This window comes from Giraffa tippelskirchi, chromosome 6, assembly GCF_054371585.1.
Source record: "Giraffa tippelskirchi isolate mGirTip1 chromosome 6, T2T-mGirTip1v1.2.pri, whole genome shotgun sequence".
Lineage (NCBI taxonomy): Eukaryota > Metazoa > Chordata > Mammalia > Artiodactyla > Giraffidae > Giraffa > Giraffa tippelskirchi.
Window position 1 is genome coordinate 73,788,786 of NC_137280.1, and position 16,271 is coordinate 73,805,056.

The window sequence follows — 16,271 nt, forward strand, 5'->3', positions numbered from 1 at the left end:
AAAGAGGAAAGCTAGAGTAAACCCAGAGATACTGGACTGAAATCAGCAAGGCCAGCGAAAAACACCTATGCATATGTACAGGCATGAGTACACGTACATCCCGTATCCACTGAGAAGCAGAAGCAAGGACACCCTATGGCTAGGAGCACACTCACCACCCAGGTCTCAAGCTTCACACACTGTTTCTCCAACAAAAGAAGAACCAGGGCTCCTTGATGAAATGCACCAGGCAGGAAAATCACAGAGACTGGAGTGTCCTGCAGGTCCAGAAGGGAAGCCACCAGAAAACAACGGGGGTGAGCCGAGAGGACACAGCGCAGTCTGAGAGAGCGCCCATAGCGCGGTCACAAAAGACAGAGGAAAAGAGGGGCTCCAGCCTGCTCAAGAGTAGAGACGGTGAGGGGCCGTGACAGCAAACGAAGGCAGGCCCCCAGGCTGGACAGGGAGTGTCCAGGAAGTGGATGCCAGTCAGACTAACACCCAAGCCTGAGGAGGATCTTCAGACGAGCTCGCAGCACTGGACCAATGCTAGTTTTCCTAACTGCCCTCGAATGAACGATACAAGAGGGTGACACCGGGGGGCGCTGGTGTGGGAATCCTGTACCTCTGGCTCCTTTCCTGTAAGGCTAACATTCCCTCATAGAAAATGAATCCTGACAAACGCAGTGACACCACGCTTCCAGGAGCAAGGGAGGGGAGCAGGGAGGGACTGACGCACCAGGCCGAGTGGCACGGCTGAGCCCTCCTGTCGTCTCCTCTACTCTTGTGAATATTTGAATTCTTCCTTATTAAAAAGTCTTTTAAAACTCTTTCTCAAAATTATACTCCAATAAAAAAATACACAAAATTTTTTCTCAAAGCTGGCAGACTCAACTTAAATCTGCCCACCTCTTCCGGTGCACCGCCTCATCGCCCAGCCAAGCCCCAAAGCAATCAGACATCTTCCAGACCACCTGCCTCCTGACCCCCACGTGCTCCGTCGGCCCCCTTGGAGCCTCTCCAGTGTGCCAGTCTCAGGCATCTTCAAGCCCCCTCCCACATGTTCTCCACCCACAGCCAGGGGCTCCTGGGAAACACATATGGCATGTGTGCGTGTCTCACGCCTGCCCTCAGTGTTCTGGAGGAAAACCTAAGTGCTCAGGGTGGCCTCTGCCCTGGCCGCGTCTCCTGCCACCCCCACCCCCACAGGCCAGGCTCCCCATCACGTTCCCTCTGGAATGTGCCCTCCTCCCACGTCTCCCAGGGATCTGTGGTGACTGGATGATGCTCCCCTGTGTTCCTGACTCAGTGAGCTGGAGGTGGGGGGGACGCAGGAGCAACGTGGTCTGCACCCAGCCCTGTTCCCTGGGCACTGGGCAAGACGCCTAGCACATAGCTGGCACTCCGTGTGTACCCAGAGGGTGAACACTTTTGACTTCAGACACACAGGCCTGAGCTGGATATTGGACTCTTACCTTCTCTCCCACCCTGTTAAATTATGAAGCTTTACAGTGTTTATCTAGTTGTCCAGGTTCCAAACATCCTCTAAACTCTAGCACAAAGAAATGGATGTACGTTACAGCTATTAGGTAGATCTGGGCAAAATACACCTAAATCTAATATTTTTTTCTACTTCGGTAAGTAATAAAATATGCCAGACGTGATATATTACGCTACTAACTTCACTTTCTAAAAGGCTGTGATGACAGTAATCGGTGCTGGTGAGGATGCGGAGAAACCGAAACCACTCCGTGGAAACAGTGCATCAGTTCCTCTCAAAGTCACAGAGTAAAGCCCAGAAGTTCCACCCCTGGCACACGCCCGAGAAATGAAGACATATGCCACACACCAACCTGCAGGCGAATGTTCACAGCAGCACTAGCCACGATAGCCAAAAGGTAGAAACCACCCAAACGCCCATCAATCAAAGATGAATGGATAAACAAACTGTGATACAGCCACATAACGGACTGGTCAACCACGAAGTGCTGATACACACTAAGACACGAGCCCTGAAAACGCTCAGGGAAAAGAGCCATAAAAGGTCACGTGTTTTATGATTCCACTTACGTGAAATATCCAGCTGAGGCAGATCCACAGGCAATGAGAACTGGTGGTTCCCAGGGCTGGAGGGAGTGGGGAATGGGGAGGGACTGCTTAATGGGAAGTTCCCTTTTGGGGTGATGGAAATGCTTTGAAACTAGACAGAAGCGATGCTTACCTCACACTGAATGCACTCAATGCCGCTGAACTGTCCACTTTAAAATGGTTTCTATTGTGTGAGTCTCCCCTCAATCAAAAAAAGAGCCTATGACATACTGAGAAACACGGCTTCTCTGAAACACTGATGATCTTTTTTTTCTGCCTTTGTTAACATTCAGACACACTTGGGACAGACCACACAAGTAACAGAAAGAGCTGCAGCCAGGGCTGCAGGCCCGTCCTGAAGCTAAGGCAAGGGAAGACCTTCCTAACTGTGCTGAGCGTGCAGAGCAGGGGGCCTGGGGGCCTGGAGCCAGGGAGCCAAGCCAGCACCTTGCAGCACCAGTCAGAATCCCCGCCCCCGAAAAGCAACTCTGCAAAGTTCAACAGCCATCACTCTACAACATGGACTTAAAAATATCTTATTTCAGAAAAACACGCAAAAATAAAATAGAAACTACTCTTCGAATAAGTGCTTGCTGGAACGACACCAGGATCCATCAGATAGATCAGCAGGGTGTGTCTCGTCCCACAGGGATGTCAACCTGCAGGCCCCCCGGGAGGGTGCCACCCTTACCCACTGCCCCCGTGGCAGACGCTGATAAACCCGTCTGGGTGCCCCCTCCTCCTGTGATAAGCCCAGACTGGGCTCAGCCCCTTTCTTGCTATGATGCTCCAGCATCCAGGACTGCCATCATCTCAGGTGAGATGCCTCCTGCTGAAACGAGACTCAAATCCCTTAAAAAGCCAACCAAGTTCTTTCTTTCTCTTCTAAAGACAAAAGACAAAAAAAAGAAAAGAAAAATGCCACCCAGAGCTCCTGTAGCTTTACAGCCAAATTTCTCACCATCTTTTCTATTTACTTCACAGCACTGTTTCTCAGAGAATTTTCACCCAGACATGCGCTTTTCCTTAACACACCTCTAGACTCCTGTCACTGAGAGAAGGTGGCTCACCAGCCCTGCATCACAGGACCCCATACCTGGTGAAACCACAGCTCCGCCCACGTCCCACCCAGCACCACACCCGCCCAGCCCTGCCCTGGGCTGAACAGGTGTTAACACACTCCACCCTCACAGGAAGGGAGGCACTCACTCCGTGAAGACACTGGGCTAAAACCAGGCGCAGGAGCTTTCTCAGGCTCCCGCTCCACATGCCCACAGAGCTTCTAACTGGGTGCCTTCCAGGCCTGTCTCCTGAGGGCACAGCTTTGGACAAGATCTAAGGAAGCCAAGAGGGAGGCGCTTAGCCTTGACTGCCTCTGCCTCAACTGGCCAGGTCAGTGTGGCTCAGCATCAGAGAATCTCACAACACCGGGAGCCCACTTACTCACCAGAGGCAAACGGAGAGGTTGCGGGGCGTGGAGGGAAGACCACCACCTGCCTCTGAGAGGTTACACATTTACCTTTGCACGGACGTCCACTTCCACTGTCTATTTAAGCAAATCAACTGGCAAGTGGCCCCCTTGATCCACTTTCCTCCACACGACTCACCAGCATCCTTGCGGGGTCACCCTCCACTCCAGACGCAGAGTGCCAGGGCGGGCTGGGTCAAGGTTTTCAGAGTGTACACAAGTTTCAAGTCAACAGGTCTAACTTTTGAACAACCAGGAGTTGACTGCAATAAGGATTTATTGAGTAAAAAGAAAATAGACTACGGTAGACATCAGAAACAGACAAAAGATAACCAAGATGGTGCTGGGCGGCAAGCAAAGGGAGTTTACAAAGGAGATAGACCCCATCAGACAAAGCACACTGGGTGCTATACAAAGATGCAAAGTGAAGGCCACCGCTTTTTTTTCTCCCAGATTTCTTAGAATCACCTTAAATTTAGCATATCTATAAAGGAAAACTGACCCCTGCTGCTCCTTCCTCCTGGGGTCAGCACTGAGAGGCCAGCAGGTCAGCTGGGGGCATGGTCTTCACCCCTCGCCCCGCCCCAGACACACGCTGCCCTGCCACCAACAGGGAACCTGACCACATGCCCACCAGACCCAGACGAAGACTCCTGCCACCAGGCCAGACCACCCCTTCCTGCAACACAACTGCCAAATGCTCTCAGAGGGTCCCCATAACCTACAGAACAAAAGAGCCCTACCCTCAGCTCACCTTCAAGTACCCACAGCATCACCACCCCACCACCCAAAAACCTCTAACATCACTCCCAGTGCCCGCCTATCTGGGCCACCTCTCTTCTCAGCAGGTTGCCCTGCCTTCATTCATGCTGCTCACCGACACTCCTCTGCCTTCAAGACAGATCCAAATCTGATCGATTGGCCAGGGGAAGTTTTTGTTGTGGAAACAGGGCATAAGTGTTGTACCAACTCTAATGAATTAATGGAACCTAATGATTAACAATCAACAACAGATAGTATTCACACCAAAAAAAAAAAAAAAAAAAAGCACTAGAACCCAAAAAAGTAGAACCTGCATTTGGATTTGACCACTAATTTTCAGGAAATTCACACAGGACAGACAAACATGCTGAATTACACCAAGGAAATGCCATCAGCCAAGTCCAATCGGTGGAGACGAGATACCATACACGAGCCAGTGTCTTCAGCCCAGCAATAGTAAGCCCCGGGGAAGAGGAAGGCAAAAACTAGAGACCGAGTGTGACTGTTGGGGTAGGGGGCTGAGGAACAACAGCTAACACATACAGCCTTTCTTTGGGAACAGGAGACAAAAACGTCCTCAGTCAGGTTGTGGTGATGGCTGCACAAGTCTGAATGTGTTAAATAAAACACACTGAGTTTTACACTGAGCTTCCCAGGTGGTGCAGTGGTGAAGAATCTGCCTACCAATGCAGGAGACACAGGTTTGATCCCTGGGTCGGGAAGATCCCCTGGAGGAGGAAGTGGCAACACACTCCAGTATTCTTGCCTGGGAAATCCCATGGACAGAGGAGCCTGGCGGGCTACAGTCCTTGGGGTCGCAAAGAGTCAGACACGACTGAGCGACTAAACAACAAAGGTACATGAGTTCCATCTCAATAAAGCTCTCACTTGAAGGTGATACCAAAGAGACGCGTCAGCCAGTCACACGTGGGCCTCACCTGGATCCCAATTCAACCAACTGTGAACAGACCTGGACAGTGAGCATGTGGTGCGGGACACTGGTGACCAGGGGTTAGGGGAGGGGCGGGGAAGGGGAAGACAGACCCCCTCTCTCACAGGTATCTTCTGGCCTGCTGGAAATGACCGGAGACACCTGGGATCTGCATCGAGCCAAGGGGCGGGATGGGGACCAGGGGTCCTGGGGAGATGGGGCTGTCTGTGAGTGCAGGCAGGGCGGCACACAGGCTCCTTCCTCTGCCCACACTTTCCAGTGGACCCCAGCTAAACCCCTCTGGGCCGGCTCCCTGACTCCACCAGCCCACGGACATCGTTGGGAAAACTCTGTCCAGCTGCTCCTGGGCTCCACGTCCCCCCAAAGACTCTGAGCTCAGCCTGACTTTCCTCTCTCCTCTTCTTCTGGCCCAGGTTGCTCCAAGAGGCCTTCTCAATGCAGCTGCACTGGCCACCGTGCCACAGGGCCCCGCACAGCACACCAGGCAGGGGCCCCAGGCACACTTTACAACCACCGTTTTTGTGCACGACTTGCTTCGCGTCTCCATCCTCCCTCACTCGTGCTCCTGCCATTCACCCCCAAAAGCTTCCAACACCTCCAGCTCAAGGTTAAGTTGTAATCACCAGCCTTGCCCTGAGATGCCCTCCAAGTCTAATGTGATGTTCGTGGACTGAGCCACATGCATTCACATTTAACAAGCGGCACACTTGTTGGGGCAGCAGCACACAGAGGGAACTGAAGGTCCCAGCGACGTCCCCTGGCCCTGGTCACCTTGTGGGATCGCAAGCAGATCGCAAGCGTCTCCTGGCTCACCCAGCTCTGCCAGCTCACCCCCTGCAGACAGCCTGGTGCTCCTTCAGCATCGCCCCCGTGGGCCATGCCCATCCACTGCCCAGTCCTGTCTGCAGATGCTTCGCTGCACAGCTGGGTCTGCTCCAAATGACTCTGCCAGGAACACAAGCTCCGAGCATCAGGGCTAACCTTTCACTACCCCGGTATTGAGCCTCCAAAGCAGCTGTGGCCACCCAGCCCCTGTGGCGTTTATTAGCAATGTGGCTCTTAGGGCTTGTGAAGGAAAGACCCAGAGGTCAGCCAGGAGGGTCATGGAGAGGAGCGGTCACTGGGCGGAACCAGAGTGGTAGAAGCCACTGTGTGCAGAGGAGACACAAGGATAAACTGACCATGGAGGGGAGGGAACTGCAATAACTAGGAGACACCTCCCACGTCCTCTCCCTGACCAGAACACCTCCACCGTCAGGCGCTCTTTCTCTGCATGAGGAGGAGACTGAGGTCCAGGGAGGCTGAGCATGCACCCAGTCCTGGAGCCAGGACTCGAGTGAGGTTGGCCTGACCTGGAGCCCGTGCTCTGGGCTTGCGTCACAACGACACCTAGCTCCCAGAAGCTCCCGGCAGACACGCCGACGGCCCAGGTTTTGTCCAAAGTTGTCCTTTTCATCGCTCAGCATCTTCCTTTGCTTTCTTTCCACTTCTTACTTGTACTTCTCTGTTGTTCGTTTGTTCCTACAAAAAGGAAACGATGCCACCGCCTGCAAGGCCGGGAGAAGGCCTCCATTTTCCCTGGCCCCGTTCGCCCTGCCACGTGGACAGGCGCACAGCCCACGAGAGCAGCAGCAAGGACCCTGAGAACACCGGCGCTGCTGAGTCAGGAGTATCGGCCGGTCTCTGAGCCCCCTAGAGCCCCAGCTACAAAGCACCCCAGTCACACCAAACACCCTGCCACCTTCGCGTCCTACATAAGCTCGGTTAAAGCAAGGCTGACCCAGGGGGCCTGAGAAGGGGCTAAGCAAGTTTCCAGTGCAGGGGCCTCCCCTCTCCCAGTTCACACGCAAACAAAGGCCCCCACCCAGCCCTCGACCACACGAACAGCCAGCTAGGCTCAAGCTCCTCCACCAACATGAACATGACGTTGTGAGAACCAACTCTCAGAGGCTGTACCGTTTCACTTTGAGTCAAAGCTGACAGAACATCTCAAATGACTCTGACCTATGAACCTCAGTATTTTGACCTTTTATGTGCAACTCTCTAAGAACTAGAGCTCAGAGCTGAAACACTCAGAAGTAACTTGAAAGACCCCCAAAACAATGCCCCTTGGGAGACTGCCTGGGAGGCAGGAGGCTCCGAGAGACAGAAGAATTCAGATACAATGAGAAAGAGTCGGGTAGAAAGTACCTGGATCCCTAAGGTGGCTGGTTGTAACCTGGCCACAGTTCTGTTTGTTTGTTGCTATGGGTTCTTAAAGATGGATACAGAACAGTTTTCACCGAGAATTCACTGGAGTCCCCAGTAACAACCTATAGAAGCCTCCTTCTGCCCCAATTCTAAGTTGCATCCTCAGCAATATGAACCATAACTACAGTCAATGAAAGAGGAGGTCATCATTCAATCAGACCTTTAAGCTTTACCAGGCAGGGAACCAGAGTTAAACTTAACTTCTTATGGTCCATCATAAAGGCCCCTTCAGCACACCCACACTCTCACCTAGACACACATCCAAACCCCCACCCACCCCGGCCGGCAACCTCACTCTCTGGGGGCTGATCTCCAAGGTGTATTTCAGGCATGGGCTGCTCCTGGGCGGCCAACCCCCAATGAAAGTGCCCTGTGGGGGCTGCTCTAGGCTCATCTCAATGTCCTCTCCCACCCCGCCTCCCAACACCAATGGGTCTCGAGCTCCTTCTAAAAAGCAAGCACATGGGACATCTGTTAAATGTAATTTCCTAGGTCTTCAGGGGTAGAGGTGGAGAAAAGCCTTTGGGTGATTCGGAGACCAGCTGGTGGGGTGGGCGCCAGGTCCCACTCCCTGAGCCCAGGCTGCAGGTGGGTCCATGAACTCGTGTCTGCCTGAGCCCAAGACCCCATCCTCCACCTCCAGTGCCACCTCAGCCGCCCAGAACCTCAAACTCAACGTGTGCAAACATGACGCACGGTTCTCCCCACACAGCCTGCTGGTCCTTCCCTCTTCCTGGGGATGAGGAGGAGAGAAGCTGCAGGAGAGGCAAGGCTTCCCCTCTTCACCCCGCAGCCCTTCTGCGGAAACAGCCCCGCGTAAAAAGCGGGCTCTACCACATTGAATGCTGAAGATGCCAAGTGGCTGGCCCCAAAATGTCGCTGAAGATAAGTGTGTCTGAATTAAAGTCACAAGTGGCTGGGTCCCATCAGCCTTCTCCAAGGAAGCCCAGGGACCCTGAACAGCCGGCTTCTTTCTAGAAACAATTAAAGGAAACTGGGGGAAAAGATACACACCCTCTGAAGAAGAGATCTTACAAGTCAGTGGGGTGGGGGGTAGCGGGAGAGTCTAAAGATCCTCAAAGGCATAAAACCAAATTCATGTGTGAACTTTTAATAAAATTCAGGATTCAAAACAACCAGGAAGTAAACACACTTCTGAGATGAGAGAAATTGATTATGGACTGTTAAGTGTGACAACAGCATTGAGTTTTAAATGCCCCCATCCTTCAGACACGGTACTTAAGCATTCAGGGTGAAACCACAGGGCTGGAATCCACTTTAGACTATCTCCACAGAGAAAATGGGGGAAAGGGAAGATGTGAAGCAAATGTGGAAAATCTTGATAATTGCTGAGGCTGGTGATGAATAAATGGGAGCATATGATACCAGTCACTGTACTTCTGTGTATTTTAGATTATTTCACAATAGATACTGTTTTAAAAGTCAAGTGATACATTTTGAGTGTTCACGATAGCAATTCACAAAACAAAAATATATTTTATCAGACTGGGACCCTGCCGTCATGTTGCGTGACAGGTTATAAAGAATAAACCCTATTGGCAGTTTAAAAACTCTGACACAAACTTGAAGTTAACAGGAAATAATATTCTTCTGAACTGCATAAGTTTTAGGAGTTGAATCTTTCACATTTTTTTGTTCTTTCACACTTAAATCCTTCTTCACGGTTTAACAGATCCATCAAGGGAAGCTGGACCACTAGCCAGCCATGCCCTGCAGCCTGCAGCAGCCCTCCCCAGGCGAAGCGCTGTCTGCTATTCAGCAAAGGTGCACCGTTACTGGGAGGCTGGCCCAGTAACTGGCCCATATCTTCTTTGAGATGACTAGGGTGGGAGAGAGAAGCAGCGTGGTGCAGGAGGAGTGAAATGACTCTAGAAACCACAGTGAAAGTCCCTCATTCTTAAAGTCACAATCCTGTTCAGACAACTTTCCAACAAGCCTTCCATGTGGCAGAAGTTACTTTGTAGCAAGTCTGTGAGGAATGTAACCCACAAGAGTGAGCACAGTGAAACCGACCAACAAGCCCCCTTCAAGAGGGGCTTGTTACTGAGATTCCTTTTAAGGTCTCTAAGTGGTTTGAAAAAAAAAGAAAAAAAAAGTTCATCTATGAAGGTTCAGGGTCACTGGAGAATCCACCCATCCTAAACCACTAATTCTTTCGAATAATTAAAAAAATAAACAACAAAAAAAACCTAAGAAATAGTAACTACCTAACTTTAGAGTCCAGATACCAATTCACATACATAATAGCATTTCTAACAGGCATAACACAGTCCATAACAGGACTCTATGTTTTAAGTTAATTTACTTAGTAAGTCACTTATAAGGGTATTAAAATGGGAAGTAGCAAAACAATTTGTAATTTTTCCTACAATCCAGTTCAAATGTCTTATTATTCTAAATTAGGAAATACATTAAAAAGAGTTTCACCAAAGAGACTCTATTCCAAATATCCCTCTTAAATAAAATTAAAAGCCTGAGTGTGTAGAATAAAACTGTACTGCATCACAGCCTTATAATTACAGCACGCTTGTAGAGCCTGAAATTTGCGTTCATTCCCGTCCTGCTGTTCACTGGCTAAGAACTATCCTACAGACTCATTTATTTTTTCAACCAAAGCTGTCGGATTTCAGACCAGGTTTATCTGCGAACAGTGAATGAGAGGCCCCCTCCCCACCAGGCCACGATGCACAGGTCCACATCAGAGCAAGATTCTTCCAAGAGCCATGGAGAACCCGGAACGAGCCTGGAGATCCAGAGAACTAAAGCTTTTTGGAAAATAAAATAGACAAGAAAATATCCCAGTGCAGAGCACACAGCACTGGCGAGTGGTGCTTCCTGAGCTCGTGTTTCAATTATACTCTAACACCCGAGCACCGGATTCAGTCTACATGTAACAGGTGTTTCTTCCTGGGGGTCAAGGCCAGAAGGACTGAGAGCCACTTCTCTAAAGGGAGTATATGGAGAGTCTGCTTGGAATCACATACATCATCCTACTGCTGGCTGGCTGGATGACCTTCGAAAGGCTCATAACCTCTCTGTGCCCCTGCTGTCCATCTTCAAAATGACCACCAGCAACTTAGCAAGCTGTCCAGTGGATCAGTTAATGTCAGACACAACACAAAAGCTTGACCTTCCCCAAGGTTCTTCACTTTTTCTGGGCCTCCAACTTTTACACTAAAAATCTGAAAAAATGTTCAGTGTAGTGGCTAAGACTTGCTGGGTTCCTTCAGAGGGATGGGCGGGGAGATTCTCACTCACCCAGGTGTGGGTGCTACCCTGCCACATCATGGGTGGGTGCTGCCCACCCAGGGTTCTAAGAAGCCAAGTCTGTCTGCCCCCAGGACTGTGACTGGAGCCCTGGGCCTTTCCCCACCAGGGCTGAGTCACCTTTCAGATTACAGTTAAAACCATTCTTCTATCAAATTGCTGAGAGCAATTTAAAAGTTGCTCTGGCTCAGCCTTGGAGAAGCTTTCTAACTAAGTGACATCAGAAAACAAGACAGTGAGTATTCACAAGGCACAAGACTGTTTGTGAACAGAAAGTGTTAAGGGATCCAAATGGATCAGAAGAGCCTGAACAGGTCCCTCCAAAGCCCCAGCAGCAGGAGGCTTGGGAGGGCCAGGGCCCACAGAAGGCAGGACCCAGACAGCAGGGCCTGCAGCCGGCTGGAGCCTGCTGGACAAAGGGGACAGGATATGCCCTGTCCAAGTGGCAGGGCCAGCGGGAAATTTAGAAGCCACGTGCCTGGCGGGAGAAGGGAAAAAGCTTAACAACATTTGACCATTTTCTTGGCCCAGCAAGTTAATCGCCCTTCTACTCTGCATCCCCCCAAAAAAGTTCTTTAAAAAATGTGTTACTGCTCTAAGTTTTAAAGAACTTTTCTAAAGAAAGGGAGGCCGGCTAGTGAGAAACGATGCTAAGGAAATCAGCACATCTCCTCACCTTCCTCTAGTAAATTGTAAAAGGCAATTAACACTTGAATAAGGAGCCTGTGTGTCTGGAATGAAAATGAGACGCGCGCAGGTTTAGGGTTTTAGGGCGCCTTCCTATCCCTCTGTCCGCGGTCCTAACTACCAGCAAGAATTGGACAAAATTCAGCATTTCCAGACTTTCCTTCGGAGAAGGGGCCGCAGAAGTGCTGGCAAAAAGAAAAACGAAACTGGGAGCGCTCCAGGCTCGCCGCGGCTCGGTCTGCGCCCAGCGGCCGCGCTCCTCCCCTGCCGCCCGCACCCCGAGTTCGGCGCCCCCGGCGGGGGCCTCACCGCCCCCGAGCGCTTCGAGCGCGGCCCCGGCCTCGGCCCCGCCAGCCCTGCGCGGCGCAGGGGCCCAGGCGCCGGGCGCAGGAGGCCGGGCAGGCGGGCGCCCGGGCCTCGGGCCTACATGCGGGCCGCCTGGCCCAGTCCGCGCTCCGGCCCGGTCCCAGCCCGCCGGGCCGCGGCGGAGACGGGGCGCGGGGAGGGCCCAGGCCGCGCGGGGCGCCTCGACGACTCGGGCCCGAGGAGGAGGCCGGGGCCGCGCGTCAGCCCTGGGGCCGAGGGAACGGCCGGCAGCCCCCCAACCCCCGGGCCCCCCGATCCCCAGGCCCGCGGTCCCCCGCCCGCCCGCGCCGCGCTCGCGCCCGGCCCGCCAACCGCCGCGGGGAGGAGCGCGCGGACTCACCGGGGCCGGCTCCCGAGTACATGGTGGCGCCGCGGAGAGGCTCCGGGGCCGAGGGGCGGCCGCGCGCGCGCCACGGGCCCCGACGCCGCGAGCCGCGAGGGAGCCGCCGGCCGCACGATCCGCCCCGGCGCGGCTGCCAAACAGGTTTACCCGACGCGGCCGGGGCGGCGGGCGGAGGCGGCGGCGGGCGGGCGGGCGGGCGGGGGAGGGGGAGGGGGAGGGGTGAAGAGGGGGAGGGGCGAGGGAGCCGGCGGGGGAGGGGAGAGGGCGGGGCGGAGGGGAGGGGCGGGGCGAGTGAGCGGGAGGGGCGGGGACCGCGCGGCGGGGGCGGGGACCGCGCGGCGGGGGCGGGGACCGCGCGGCGGGGGCGGGGAGGGGCGGGGAGGGGCGGGGAGGGGCGGGGAGGGGCGGGGAGGGGCGGGGAGGGGCGGGGAGGGGCGGGGAGGGGCGGGGCGGACCCGCGCGGCGGCCGGGGCGGGCGTCGGCGAGGATGGCTCGAGGTCCCGCAGCGGGGCCGCACGCGGGGCAGTGGGGGCCCTGCGGCCACTCAGAAGCGCGACGTCTCCTCCGACTGGGCGGAGCGGGCGGCACGGCGCTGCGGCCCCCACCCCCGCCCCCGAGACCCGGAAGAAAGAAAAGAAAACACAGCCCTCGCCTCTCCGGCGCGCGCGGGCCCACCCTTCCCCATCCCGAGCCCCCGCCGCGCCAGGCGAGCTGGGGCCCCGTGTGAACGCGGCGCGGCCCGCGCCCTGGCGCCCCAGTATCGCAGCCGGGCTCTTTTTACCGATAAAGGAAACACGAGTGTCGCGAAGGTTCCTCCGGACCCGGAGCTTGAACTTGAATGCGCCCAGGTCCTCGCACACTACCACACCGCCACCTCCCGGCGGAGAACCTACCTAGAGAATCCCTGTAAAGAGCTTCAGGTTTTGGTCAGTCTTAAGCCGCTATCAGATCAAACTGTAACTCCTCATTCCAGCCCTCGGGGCCTCCCCTGTTCCTTTACCTGGGACCCTTTGTTGGACCCCCTCGTGCTCCTCCGTACATCTCTGTGTTCTCCCCGCTCGTGCAGAAACGTTCTCCCTCCAACCCAAACCCCTGCATCCAGTTTGTTTTTGTTTTTCGGAGCCATTTCCAGGGAGGCCAGCCAGAGGTCAACACCTTTCTCCCCTACTTGATGAGGGATTAGGAACCTGAAGGTGAAATACAATCCAAAATTGCTTGTCATCTTTTTAACATATTTGCCTGCTCCTTCCTTCCTCTGATAAGCAGCTATTATCTGACACCGAGTGCCTGTGACTGTGTGTTCTGCTGACCTAGGATGGTACAAAGATGAACGGGAGTTCTGCCTGCAAGCGTCCAAAAGGTTTGTTTCTCTCTCTGCAATTCTCAAGGACATTCTTAAATAAATGCAAGAGAATCCATCTGTCCTCCAGGAAGAAACGTAAAAGAACTTCCATTTTCACAGAATAATTGATATGAATGAAGGGGTCCCATGGCATCAGCCTCAGAGATGTCCATTCTTCCCCGTCTAATCCTCTGCCCACCACCCCCACCCTCATAGGGACCCAGGCCACCTCTCCATCTGACCCTCATGCTGTGGAAACACAAATCCGCAGGTGACCCTAGGCAGCTACTCAGCTGAAAGTGTGTTTAGGAGCCCAGGTAGCCTGGGTGAGAAGGCACACCAGGGTGGGACTGGGCACCACCCGGATGTGCCATCAAGCCTTAGAACACGTGATGAGAAGGATGTATGCTCACCAGGTGGAATCTAGCGATGGAAATAAACACCCTTCATCGAAGTAGGACAACGTGGATGAATCTGTCCAAGGTTGAGTGAAAGAAGCCAGAAACCATACCGCATGAGGTCATTTATAAAAGTTCTAAAACTAGGCAAATCGAACTACATCATTCAGGGAAGCATCATTGAGCAGTAAAACGCTGAAGAAAGAAAAAGGTGGTTACCTAAGCGTCAGAACGGGGGTCCTGCTGAGGGTAGGAGTGCTGAGACCACCAGAGACCTGGGGCTGTGGGCTGAGGACGTCCGGCCCCTGACGGCGCTGGTCATTTTGCAAGTCTCTTAAGCTGCCCATTTACTTTTATACACTTGTCTGTATCTTCACTATATTTCACCATAAAGACTTCTAAAAATCATAATCATAAGTGTTATCACTCTAATTAGGAACCCTCCACCCCCAGGGCTGCTCAGTTCAGCCCGCTCCCTCTCGTTCCCACTGCACTATTTTCAGTTTCTAGGCCTCGCCACTCTGCTACAATTGCTGACCTCCCTTCATTTCAGCTCAGCCTTCCGCTTCTTTGATCGCTTGTGTTGGGTAACTTTGTTGCAAGAGCTCCTCTGAAGGTCTGGCCTGACCAGGTCTCCTGAGCACTTCTCCCCAGAGAGCACTCAAGCCTGCCCACTGCTCCCGCTCCCCCACGAGGGGACTCCCTCACCCAGCTCTCCCAGTGGCGGGAATCCAGCTGCTTTCTGCTCTCCGCCTCGTCCCCCACTAGCTCCAGGCCCACCTCGTGAAGCCACGTCTTCTTCTGTCCCCTCCTCCCACCTCTTTCTCCTGTGTCCCCAGTACGCCTATTCACCGTCCACGGGAAAAAAAAAAAGCCCAGGCCCTTCTGCCTTCTGCCTCTCCCCTGAGGAGTGAGTTCACTTAACACAGTTAGTCCAGTCCACTTAGCTATGTGTGAAACGCCTCTAGGCCCATCTCTGTTCCTCCAGGTCTTCATCCAACACTTGGGTATTGACCACATGGGGTGGATTCCCGGGTCTTTTGGGGCCCAGTCTTTCTCCCTGATGCAATTCACTGCTCCGCACATACTCGGATCCCATATGGATCCCTCTGCTCGGCTAGACCTGCAGGGCTGTAATCACACTCAGGGATCCCCCAGGTCTGCCCATGGGAGTCACTGGATCTGGAGCAGTAACCCTGCAGGAAAGCAAAAGACACTCGGAAAACACCCGGCTCGCTGCTGTGGTCGTCAGGCCCATAGGCGCTCAATGCAGGGTTCCTTTGTCTCTTCAAGACTAAAGTGTGGGCACTGAAATAAAACAGTTTCCAAAAACATGTTCTGCATGTGATAAATGAGGGGTTAGGAGGTTACATAAACTGGGAAGCACTGAGTTAAACAACACTGAATAGATGCATTGGCTGCAGCCCTTCTCAGAGCATTTAACACAGTATTGAGTTTTGATTCTAGGGATTTCCCTGGATCCTGTCATTTCAGGAATAAGTGAAACACATTTGTTTCATTTCGGGGAAAATGTGCTTACACTCCTAAGCAATTTCATCACGCTAACCTGACATTAAATGGAAACCAGTTAGTTTGAATACATAAATCAATTTGTCATTTATGCACTCAACAGAGGCTAAGTCAAGAATCCTGAATACACAAACAGGCAGGGCCACCTCCTTGCAGCACCCTGGAGGTGCAGATACCACTGTCAGCTGTCATCCCCTGGAACCCGGAAGCCTGGCGTTCCTAATCTATGACCTAATCTATGTCCAGGAGACACAGTTTACTCTAGAGTGTTTCTGCTCCTCCGTGTAATGAGGAAAGAGCAGCCAGGATGCCATGGACATGAAAAAACTCAAAGTAAGATGAAGGATTTAAATGTAAACATAAAGCTATAAAACTTTAAAAATAATGGAGAGAGAAAATCTTTGGGTTCTATGGCTAGGCAAACAGTTCTTAGGGACAATCCATAAAAATAAAAGTGGATACCCTAGACTTCATCAAAATTAAAGCTCCGTGAAAGCCTCTGTTAAAAGCATAAAAAGAGAAGCTATAGAGCAGGAGGAAATATTTGAACTTTGCACATCTGACAAAGGACTAGGATCTAGAAATAGAAGGAACTCTCAAAATTCCACTGTAGAAGAGCAAACAATCCATGTAGAACATGGGCAATAGAAACGGAGAGACATTCACGACAGAGGAGATACCCATGCAGTCACATGAAAAGAGGTTCAACATCACTGACCACTAGAAAAATTTGAATTCAAACCACAATAAGATAACATCATGCACCTATCAGAATTGCTGGAATTAAAAAACTGTGACGGCAACAAAGCTAAGGAGAA

The 16,271-nt window shown here is 52.8% G+C and overlaps 1 protein-coding gene across 7 annotated transcripts in view; it reads right to left on the reverse strand.

Moving 5' to 3' along the window:
* The window catches only part of AGO2 (argonaute RISC catalytic component 2), an 86,721-nt gene extending 74,389 nt beyond the window's left edge, over window positions 1-12,332 (reverse strand). For 6 of the 7 annotated variants that reach the window (XM_081504129.1, XM_081504127.1, XM_081504125.1 and 3 more), the window contains exon 1: window positions 12,181-12,332. Coding sequence is in view for 2 of the 7 variants with exons in the window: in XM_081504127.1 (XP_081360253.1) it covers window positions 12,181-12,202 (22 nt within the window). In the remaining 5 variants the exon portion in view is untranslated. Of the gene's footprint in view, window positions 1-6,601; window positions 6,771-12,180 lie in introns of all 7 variants that reach the window. The other variant, XM_081504128.1, reaches the window with a different exon arrangement.
* Window positions 12,333-16,271: the final 3,939 nt, after the last annotated feature.